Source organism: Osmia bicornis, chromosome 10, assembly GCF_907164935.1.
Source record: "Osmia bicornis bicornis chromosome 10, iOsmBic2.1, whole genome shotgun sequence".
NCBI classification, from domain to species: domain Eukaryota; kingdom Metazoa; phylum Arthropoda; class Insecta; order Hymenoptera; family Megachilidae; genus Osmia; species Osmia bicornis.
In genome coordinates this window covers 8956709-8966970 of record NC_060225.1, presented here as the reverse complement: position 1 = coordinate 8966970, position 10262 = coordinate 8956709, and the positions used below count along the sequence as shown (strand labels likewise).

The window sequence follows — 10262 nt, the reverse complement described above, 5'->3', positions numbered from 1 at the left end:
GAAGAAGGAGAAGAAGAAGAAAAGGAGGAAGAATATATTGGAATACCCTTCAAGCTCCATTTAGATTATTAAGACTATTAATTGAGTTTCTATTAATTTTCATTGCGTGCAGTTTAGTTATTAATCTTGAAGTAATGTCTAATTAATCTTGAGTAATGTCTAACCACGTCATATGATATTTTAGGAAACATTGAAAGTCGCTTTTTTGAAGAACTTGAATTGGTATAACTTCAGAAGAAGAAAAGGAGGAGGAACATCTTGGAATACCCTTCAAGCTCCATTTAGATTATTAAGACTATTAATTGAGTTTCTATTAATTTTCATTGTGTTCAGTTCAGTTATTAATTTTGAACATGGAGGATCCTGCGAACGGTTCCTCCGTGTTCCCACTCTGAATACTTTCCATATGTAATACATGTTAAGGTTTCGCTAATAACTGAACTGCACATAAAACTGTCGAACAAATGATGTATCGGCATCGATGTTGTACAGGTTCGTTTAACAAAGATCAGAGCCCGTTACACGTTCGTGGCTGAGCAGCGGCGATATCGCGACTTTTCCCTCAACAAAATTACTAGCACAAATATCTGTCAGGGCTGAATGGTTACTTTACCAGCCAAAACCGCGCGCGATGGCAAACAAGAAACGGTCCTGCTCAAATATCTACTCGCGATACATCGGCCAGTCGGACGTAACTTGCTGTTGATTTTTGTCATTTGACTCGAAATGGTCAGTCTGCCTGTCTGTCTGTTCGTCGAACGGTTAACTGTTCCGTCCGCGACCATAGTTTATCCGATGCTCGAAACCTTGGAAACATTGTTGCGCGTAGAGGGTGAATTGCCAAGGGTGTTTTAACTTCAAAGATAATCAGAGGATCGTTGATGAGAATGATATAGAAACATTGTTGCTAACACAGTCACTTTGGTACACGATCCTCTTATTTTAACCAGCATGAAAAGTAATTACCAGCCACTGCACACCTTCTCCGTGCATCCCTTTGAGTTTCCGAAGCGCACAACATCAGAGTACACTCGCGAACTTGGCAAAGAAATCTCGATCGAAGCGATTTTTATTTTCATATAAAGGACTCTCTTCCTACCGGCCGCACTTCCGTGAAAAAAAGTTACAAACTGTCGTTCTAGCGGCGATGATCGTTCAATGAGCGTACGAACGAGCAAACAAATGTTAAAAGCCGCGGTGAAGAAAGAGAGGAAAAAAAAAGAAAAGGGCGAACGTTGTGCTCGAGGAGATAGAAGCGCGCGTACCAAGCGAAGACGACTCGCGACTGTCGCGTGGGCGGACTGGCGGACCTCGTGCTTTCCAAAGGATCGACCAACCGACGTGGAATCGTAAAATGGTACCGTGCATGGATTGGTCGAAGAAGCGGCGCAAAGGCGGCGACCGTTGTCCTCTGTCCACGAAAAAACAATCCAACCGCCAGTGGGATCGCTTTGGCCGAGAGCGGTGATCGCCGGCCAATAGTGGAGTGCCGTTTCCGAGGCCTGACGGCCGCCATGCTGCCCCCGGACTTTTCCTAATTTACAGTTTAATTAGCGTGCAAGGAACAGGAGAACCGTGTACAGGCATCGATTGGACGGTTCACCGAGGATACCATCCTGGTGGAACAGAGGAGAAGAAAGACGTCGAACAGAGACGAAGATATGTCAGCCAGTCAGTCTTCGGCCTCGTCGTTCGCCGACTAGTGTGAAATATCGCGCCCAAGTGTTACGAGCACGACCACGCGACTCATAGGGACTCGCATAGTCTTCGCAAAAGGAATACTCCTATCTTTTTTCGATCGCCTCGTCGCCTCCCTTTCCGCCACCGCATTTTTCTTCATCCTTGAGAATCGGTAATTCTCGATCGAACGGTATCAAGCGGAAGTATCCCTGTTGCTTCCTATTTCTTCTGCTACCATACGTTTCCGTCGGTAACACGTTGCTCGAATGAGGGAATCAATCCGGAGGAGTACGAACAAAGAACACCTGCGACCGTTGTTTTCATTTCCTTCCGAGAATCATTGGTGAACGAGATCGAACGAATTATCGATCGAAGGAAGATATCTAAAGGAACTGCTGTTATCTCTTCCGAGTCTCGTAACTCGGAGGGAAGGATCAAGAGGAGAATTCGGTGGAGAAGGAAAATGCAGCCGGCACCAGCTACCCCTGGTTCTCCAGCACGATCATCCTGTTGCGAAAGGGAACGCGAGAGAGAAGTGCACGAGGATCGCGAGAGAGATCGTAGCAGACTCGGCAGACAGAATCGTGGAACTCCTGAAGAAGATCGCGAGGAACAGAACGAGGATAGGATGGTGGTATCTGGACAGAGTCTCCCTGGTGCTATGACGGTCAGCGGGAATCAAGGATTACCTCTCTCGTTGTCGCTCGAGGATAGAGATCTATGGACCAAGTTTCAGTGTCTCACCAATGAAATGATTGTTACAAAAAACGGAAGGTGAGAATCAATATTACCGACTCCTCTCAAATTTATTTCAAAGAATCTTTCTACACCGATTTGTACAAGTTGAATAATTATCGTCTAAGAGGAAATCATTAATCTATTAAGCGCGAACGATAAACGGCTGAATCATTTGCACGTTTAAAATAGTAACGTAGCGAGTCGAAGGATCGTCTCATAGAAAGATCCAAAGTAAAGATGGCTCTCCGTCGCGCGTAAAAATGTATTAATTAGAGCGTGGGTGCGAACAAGGCAGAAGGTAAAAATAATAGTTCATATACATCGTGCGGAGGAGAAGGAAAAAAAGCGAGTGTGCGGAATGGAAAAAAAAAGAAGATTGTTGCAAAACGTTACGAGAATTTAGATGATTCACTCGAATGAATATTCCGTTTGCCACGAAAAAAGTAAATAGTAATCTTTCCACGATCATTTCACGTCAATGTTATATCAATCTGATCGATCACTTTTTTTTTTTAATCACTTCTCTGTATCGATTCGAACGAAGAACGTAGTCGCTACAGAATATTACATTGAAATGAATCTAGTTAGTAATTATAAAGTAATAATACAAACAAAGTAAAGAAAAAGAATGTAATGAAAAACGGCGGCGGATCAAAAGACATTCGCTAGATTGTATTCTGACCGACTACTTTTTGCTATATTATCAAAAAGGATTACGGTTTGTCGACCGCGTTCTTCATCAGCAGGCAAACTGTCCGCAGGTACCATCTCAACCGGGAGAGAACGTTTTACGCGGGATTTCGTGAGCATCGTAAAATTTTATTACCACCGGCTCGATTCTCTCTGCTGTTCGCCGCCTTCGGTGTTACTTTCATTAGTGTTTATACAATTTCCGTTCCTTCTGGGCCGCGAGTTTCGTTATCATCTGAAAGAACTATCCTCTGGTAGCTGGTACCATCAAAGTTCGATTCAGATCAAGATAGTCGTTCATTCTCCTTTTCTCCTTTTTGTTTTCAGACGAATGTTCCCGGTTGTCAAAGTAGTCGCGCGAGGTCTGGAACCGAAGGCAATGTACACCCTTCTTCTGGAATTCGTCCAGGTGGATCCGCACAGGTAAATTTCTATCTATCACCCGGTACGGCGCGCAAGGACGTTCGACGCTCGTTAAAAAAGATTCTAAACTCGTTAGAACGTTATTTTTAACGGTAACGATGACGTCGAACTGACGCAATTGAATTTATGTAACATCACTGGACATTTTGCAGATGGAAATACGTGAACGGTGAATGGGTACCAGGCGGGAAAGCAGAGGTAGCGCCTCCAAATCCGATTTACATACACCCGGAGAGCCCAAATTTCGGTTCCCATTGGATGAAGGAAGCAGTGTCGTTCGCCAAAGTGAAGTTGACGAATAAATCAAACGGAAACGGGCAGATTATGTTGAACTCGTTGCACAAATACGAGCCTCGTGTTCATCTCGTTCGGGTCGATGCTGTGGAACAGAGAACGGTATAAATGTTGCGTTAATATTGTAAGAAATGAAAGAAACAGAGATCGAAGTATTTTAATTTATGAATGTATGCCTAAGGTGCTCACTTACCGTTATCCCGAGACACAATTCATAGCAGTGACAGCTTACCAGAACGAAGAAGTCACAAATTTGAAGATTAAATACAATCCTTTCGCTAAAGCCTTCCTAGACGCTAAGGAGAGACCCGCTGATCCGCAGACGTATCCTCAATGTGAGTCGACGTTTATTTTACTTGATATTCCTTCAATTAGATAGATGATTCAATGAAATATTATTTGTAGACACTGGGGCTTGGTTTTTGCCACAAGCTACAATGGGATACGAATACAACACCGCCATAGCGGCTGCCCAAAATCAGGCATCGGTGACGGTGAATAATCATCTCTCTAATCCCTGCACCGTTTCAACAGCTGGCCACAGGAATACCTGTAGATCAACCCCGTATACACTGAGACATAAATACATTCAAGATGGTAAGTTGTTCAGGTGAATTCGTAGCATCGAGTTTTTCTTGCGAATTTTTCTTACCTTGGAGAAAACGGTCAGCTCGATGTTTGAAATGATTATTACAGAAGAATGCGCGGATCCATACAGTTCAGTACAACTCTTGCATTCCACAGCGTACGTAGCAACGCCAGGATGGTCGCCGCGAAGTCCAGAATCCTTGCAAAACTTGAATCCAGCTTGTTTACCGCCTTCCCAAGAATGGCCGAGCTCACCGTCGCCGTCGCCAACCTCGTCGTCGCACTCGGTGTTCAGCAGAGGTGTCGTCGGTACCTCGTCCCCGACCACCGCCACAGGATGTACTCTATACGTACCCTCTAATTTATCTTCTGTTCCTCAAGAGCACGCTCACTGCACCGACACCTCGGCTTGGATCCATCCTACAGCTCTCTCGGAACAGCAACAGCAACAGCAACAATCTTACTTGAATTTAAATTTACATTTGCATCATCAGATGTCATCGTACACGTCGGTCCCGCACACGGGGCTGCATCATTCCTTGCATCCAAATGGCACGGATACAGTTCCTCCGGTCGACGAATACGTTCACGAGTACCACGCTTCGCCTGTTCAATCGACCACTCCTGATCGTCATCCTCAACATCATCACTCTCAGATGTTGCATCTGCAACCGATTCAACAGACTGGAACGGTATCTCCCGTTAGCGTCGAGTACGACGCTCCTTCGAAGGATCATCATATCACCGTTAGTTATTCTGATCAAAATGCGGATACATTGAACGATGTGCAAAATGATGAGAATAGAAGATATATGACTACGGTCATTGATAGACATCATCGACAGGACTCGGATATTGCGGGTAACGATCATCAAACGACTGCTTGGACGCCGTTGACACCACCGCCTGCCCCCCAAACTACGGCAATTTGATTGAAGTATGTTATTCAATTGGTTTTGTTTAAGGTATAGAGATGATACTTGATTTATATACATTTTATCTTCATAGTTAGGTGATTGCATATCGAGTTGCAGTACCCACTTGAGTGCAATAGAAACGATACGTGGGGGAGTAATTAAGATGAATAATTGATAAATTGATAATGAAATATTTTGGCAATATACGTACGTGAATTTCTCAGATTAAATCCGTCCCAAGATCGTGTCTTAATATTTTTTAGATGATATGTATTAAGAATAATCTAATCATTGAAATAAAACATGCTAAACGTGCAAACATCGTTTCACCTTCCTCGAAAATTAAAAGGAGTACGTACAATGAAATGTTGCAACGATTTGTTCATGGAAGATGTACGATAATTTATTCAGCTTTTTTACATAGAAAGCAGTAAAGGCACTTTCACATTTTGTTGGTAAGAACTTTCTAAAGTTTATATACAAACATAAATTTGTAACTGTACATGCATATATATACGGTAAATAATTTAATCAAATCGTAGCGAAGATTTACAAAAACAAAAAATTTTAATAAATTCATCATTTATACAATTACAATGGTACACTGAAAATAAGATTATTAAAATGTTATTTTTCATTTTAGGAAATGTCCAGTTCCCATATCACTCCTTTTCAGATAATATCGTAAGTTGACTAACATTTACTTGATAATGAAAATTATTGAGATTTCTTTTTTTCCTATACATTCATACAAATTAATAATATTATATTAACCGAACCAATGATTGCCCATGCAATCTCTTGTCCACTGAGTCTGACATACCCAACACCAATGATAACCACATCCTGCTCGGGTGCAAACCATGTGCATACATCCTCCTGAAACAATATTTTTATAAATTTTACGATATAATTTTGTTGAACATTAAACAAACTGTTCAGTGTAATAGGATACCATCTCTCTCTGTTGGTGTCCTGCATTTCGGGCATGGTTTGGTTGAAATTTGTATAGTTTTCTTACTAGCTTCGTCCCATTTTGCCTGAATATAATAAAATTGAATAAACTCTTGAACTAATGCTCAATTAAAAGATCTAATCTACGTACATCTTTAGCTCTTTGCGGGTCAACTGAATATCCAGATTTGTGTACTGCATTGGAGGACTCGGATGGCGGCAATTCACATTCCCCTACATGAAATCCTTGTAAACATCTCCTGCAGAAGACATACTGAAACCGACAACGTACAATTAATATTTAGATTCTTAATATTCATCCTGCAAAATATTTTATGCATATAATTACCCCACAACCACCGATACATTGAATTCTTCTACATTCGTCATTAATACCATCATCTGGAGATGATGGTATAATACCCATGCCACAATCTGGTCTTGGACAAAGAAGTCCACCAGCGCGTAAGACGTATTCTTCGGTACTAAACCTTTGATACTGTTCATACTGCATGAGATACATATACTGTTTGTTAACATTTAAATTTTCTTCATTCTTCAAAGTTCATTTATTCTCCATAAAATACCTGTTCTGGAGTTAGGAGATGAAAATGGTGGACTTCAGGGATAAAAGAATCTGGGCATCCAGCTGGACATGGCAAAGTATAATACCCTTTAGTTTCATCAAACTGAAATTGACGTTCCCTTAAACGAACCGAGCAATAATCTCTAAAGCAATCAAGGCATGTTACATGGCCTGCCTCGCATGGAAAGACTAATACCATATCTCTATAAAGGTAACTCTGTATGAAAATCTTGCTATTTCTTACTATTTGTATTATTTTTAATCTGTATGTTAATCACCTCACATCTGTACAAGCAAGACAAGGTATCTTCCTTAAGTTAGGTTTTATGAGATAAAGGGGAACTGCTTCATCCTTTTCCCCTAGGCTAACATGTTTTGCACATTTAAAATAGAATCTTGCATACAAAACTTGACATTCTGTATCATTAGAAATAGATGTAGGTGCTGGACAAAAATCATTTTCACAGTGAACTGTTATCCTTCTAGGTTGTAATACATCTGGCCAGCATTGAGGATCTCTGTCTACTGTAACAGCTCCGCTGTTGCAAGTTGCACATTTCACCCTTAATTTTCCAACTGTGACAGCTTTACAAGGCGAGGAACAAAATACAAAGAAATGTGCTCTGTTCTCTTGTTGCTCTATAAACATAAGAAAATGTTGATAAAACTCCAGCTATCTTCAGTATTTCAAGAACTATGGTTAATGAATATTCACTTCAACCATTTGGGTTTATCCTTTAAATGGCTAGGATTATTCTACCTTCCATGGATGAATTTTCTTGCGTGTCTGATTCGTCAAAAGGTAAATCAGTAAGAGTTTCATTCATTGGCTTTCCACCGCTTTCATTTGACTCAGATAATTCTGAAGATTCTTCAATGGTACTCGTGTCTTTGCTTTTATTAAGTCTTTGTGGCGGAGTTCGAATTGCATGTAAGATACTTTGTTGACCCAAATCACATTCCTAAAATAATCAAGTGAGGTTATTATATGTAAACAATTTTCTGTTTCAAAACTATAGACTGTCAACGAAATTGACTTATGATACATGTAAGCTTACCTCTATTATCGTTGAATTATGCAGTTCTTTACCTGCAAATATTATTTTTATGTCTTCAGGTGATATCCCCATTTCTGATGCTATTAACTGTTTCACGTTTTTTATATCCCATTTTGGATCTAAATCGACAGCAATTGTGCTTCCAGTATTTGTTTTGACAAATATACTCAGTGAATTTGTTACTTTTCGTTTACTGAACCAAATTAATTGCAACATCGTTAGAAACACGTTCCGTATGAAGTCAAAAAAGAAACTCATACTGATTAATTCGAACGTCGTTTATTTTGATGACTTTTTAAGCAAGAAAGAGATAGAGAATGCTACAGTGTCGAGGTTAATTTTTTGGAATACAAGATTTATTTCAATTCAGTACATAATCTAAAAATAAAATAGTATGTAAATATCGTTCAAATGGTTGCGGTGGAACAACTAGGAATCTGAAAGAAATTTAATAATCATTCATCTTCATTAAACGTGATGAAACATTATATGTTATACCACAAACGGGGTATAAAATAGATGTTTTATCTCATGAGACTTTGTGTCGCATTTGTGATCTGTTTTCGTTGGATAAAAAAGGGGAAATGTCCCTCGACGCCATCTTTGGTACAATTTTGGAAACGTATGTGCTGGGGTAAATAAAGAAATTTAAAATATCGACAGAGATTTAATTTTACATACATAAATACTACCGACGAGAGTAAGTAAAAAATATATACAAAGTACATACAAAAGTAAACCGTTGATATTCAACATTTAAAGATATTGAATATTATTCAAGATATTTCAATATTTAAGAATTTTTTATCTTAATTCTTTTCCAACCACTTTTGATTTTCTTGTATCTCACGGTAGTTAATAATTGTACCAATGGTGGTTTTAATTTTCTAATTATTTTTTGCCCCTTATCGACAGTTACCGTAACATCGGTAGCCTGTTCAGTTATTCTATTCATATTACTAGATGTCGCGATAGGTTCAGTAGTTTCATCTGATATTTCGTTAGAAACTAAGTTACGAATTGTATTTATCCTTTTAATACATCTGTCTCCCTTATTTGCAGCTTTGTATCGTTGAAGGTATTCATTCAAACCCATTCTTATCCCAGAATCTTCCCGCAGAGGAAACTTATATATATCATCTCCTGGAATCCATTTTTGTGAGGATTTATCCCAACGCCCTTGTACGACGTCCATGCCCTTCGGAATTGTGGAACCTAAACCTAAGTAAATCACGAATATTATATTCATTATTTATTTATTGTTTAATAAATGATCACTTACATGTTTCTTTTATACTCTTTTCTTTAGACGATTTTTGTTCGGATTTCGAACATGCAGCCAAGTATTTGCGAACGTTTTCATTGTTTTTTACAAAATCATCCCAGAGTAGATCGCTGGAAATAGTTGGAATCGTCAGATCTACCAACCATCGCTTGCTTTTGTCAATAGTTACAGGTTTCTTGGACTGTTTCTTGTCCCTTATTCCTGGGTACGTTCTAATTATATTTTCTTTTCCTAAAATTTAAATTAAATCAAAACGTAATATATCTGAAAATCAACTATCTAATGAAATTGAATTATTTACTTAGAGTTAATAACGCTCCCTCGTCATCATCAGTATCATCCCATGATACATGAAGACGGGGCAGCTCCTTCGAAGAAAATGGCTCTTTCTCCTCAAAGGTGATCTTTCCTGGACTTCGGACCAGCCGTTTTTTAGATCCTAAAATTGGTGATTCCGAACGTTCCTCGATCCAGCATGGAGCTTCTCGAAGACGTTCCGGAGATTCTATGTCTTTAAACAGAACGTCGTTCGGAGAACAGGAAACACATGTTTCCCAATCGCTATCAGATTTCCTTTTCGCCCTTTGTTTCGGTTTTTCCTTTCGCGCCTTTCTTTTTGTTTCCTTCTTTCTCTTTATAATTCTTTGTATTATATTTCCACTTGTTCCTTTAGTATTAGACGATGAATTTGATTCGATAGTGGACTCGCTTATACTGAGTTCACGAGACTTTTTCTGTAGCATAGGTGTGCTACTTAAATATCTTTTTCGTTTCTGATTGCATTGGGATTTATCAGAGGAAGACATCCTGATATCTTACTTGATGGTATTATTCGTAACTACTGACGATTAGCGAAAGCCTTCGACTTTAACTTTGACTTTGATTTTGTAAACGTGAATTTAAACCGTGTGGAATTAGTTCTCGTGTATGTAAATATCAGTGGTGTAAACAGAACTGTATATTTCATATAAGGGGCAATCATGAGAGAAATTAATATTTATATATTCTTTTTAACATATACTGTTAATAGGAAACGAGGATGAACGCGG

General features: G+C 39.3%; 3 protein-coding genes across 4 annotated transcripts; 1 reads left to right on the top strand and 2 right to left on the bottom strand.

Moving 5' to 3' along the window:
• The first annotated feature begins 2142 nt into the window (after window positions 1-2142).
• LOC114876353 (T-box transcription factor T) lies at window positions 2143-5608 on the top strand. Of its 2 annotated transcripts, none has more exons than XM_029187732.2 (6): window positions 2143-2454; window positions 3436-3531; window positions 3684-3927; window positions 4007-4160; window positions 4231-4422; window positions 4570-5608. In XM_029187732.2, the coding sequence occupies exons 1-6, from the start codon at window positions 2144-2146 to the stop codon at window positions 5343-5345; spliced, it is 1773 nt and encodes a 590-aa protein (XP_029043565.1). In that variant the 5' UTR covers window position 2143; the 3' UTR covers window positions 5346-5608. The 2 variants fall into 2 exon arrangements, with proteins under 2 accessions (XP_029043565.1, XP_029043561.1); XM_029187728.2 differs by having other exon boundaries at window positions 4522-5608.
• A 270-nt stretch (window positions 5609-5878) lies between these two features.
• LOC114876354 (E3 ubiquitin-protein ligase parkin) lies at window positions 5879-8263 on the bottom strand. The gene is made up of 8 exons (XM_029187734.2): window positions 7929-8263; window positions 7631-7832; window positions 7149-7509; window positions 6872-7073; window positions 6634-6792; window positions 6436-6558; window positions 6286-6370; window positions 5879-6209 (listed from the first exon to the last, which is right to left on the bottom strand). Exons 1-8 carry the CDS (start codon window positions 8184-8186, stop codon window positions 6100-6102), a joined length of 1500 nt encoding a protein of 499 aa, XP_029043567.1. The 5' UTR covers window positions 8187-8263; the 3' UTR covers window positions 5879-6099.
• Window positions 8264-8575: 312 nt separating this feature from the next.
• On the bottom strand, window positions 8576-10118 carry LOC114876355. Its single transcript, XM_029187735.2, has 3 exons — window positions 9515-10118; window positions 9211-9444; window positions 8576-9149 (listed from the first exon to the last, which is right to left on the bottom strand). The coding sequence occupies exons 1-3, from the start codon at window positions 10017-10019 to the stop codon at window positions 8722-8724; spliced, it is 1167 nt and encodes a 388-aa protein (XP_029043568.2). The 5' UTR covers window positions 10020-10118; the 3' UTR covers window positions 8576-8721.
• Window positions 10119-10262: the final 144 nt, after the last annotated feature.

Excerpts from the sequence above, each read along its gene's own strand:
- LOC114876354 (XM_029187734.2), bottom strand. The coding sequence starts at position 8,186 with ATGAGTTTCTTTTTTGACTTCATACGGAACGTGTTTCTAACGATGTTG. Across the intron at positions 7,833-7,928 it reads ATAATTCAACGATAATAGAG|GAATGTGATTTGGGTCAACA; the intron begins GTAAGCTTACAT and ends TGATTATTTTAG. Across the intron at positions 6,371-6,435 it reads ACCCGCAAAGAGCTAAAGAT|GCAAAATGGGACGAAGCTAG; the intron begins GTACGTAGATTA and ends TATTATATTCAG.
- LOC114876353 (XM_029187728.2), top strand. The coding sequence starts at position 2,144 with ATGCAGCCGGCACCAGCTACCCCTGGTTCTCCAGCACGATCATCCTGT. Across the intron at positions 3,532-3,683 it reads GTCCAGGTGGATCCGCACAG|ATGGAAATACGTGAACGGTG; the intron begins GTAAATTTCTAT and ends GACATTTTGCAG. Across the intron at positions 4,161-4,230 it reads TCCGCAGACGTATCCTCAAT|ACACTGGGGCTTGGTTTTTG; the intron begins GTGAGTCGACGT and ends TATTATTTGTAG.
- LOC114876355 (XM_029187735.2), bottom strand. The coding sequence starts at position 10,019 with ATGTCTTCCTCTGATAAATCCCAATGCAATCAGAAACGAAAAAGATAT. Across the intron at positions 9,445-9,514 it reads GGGAGCGTTATTAACTCTAA|GAAAAGAAAATATAATTAGA; the intron begins GTAAATAATTCA and ends TTTAAATTTTAG. Across the intron at positions 9,150-9,210 it reads AAAGAGTATAAAAGAAACAT|GTTTAGGTTCCACAATTCCG; the intron begins GTAAGTGATCAT and ends TGATTTACTTAG.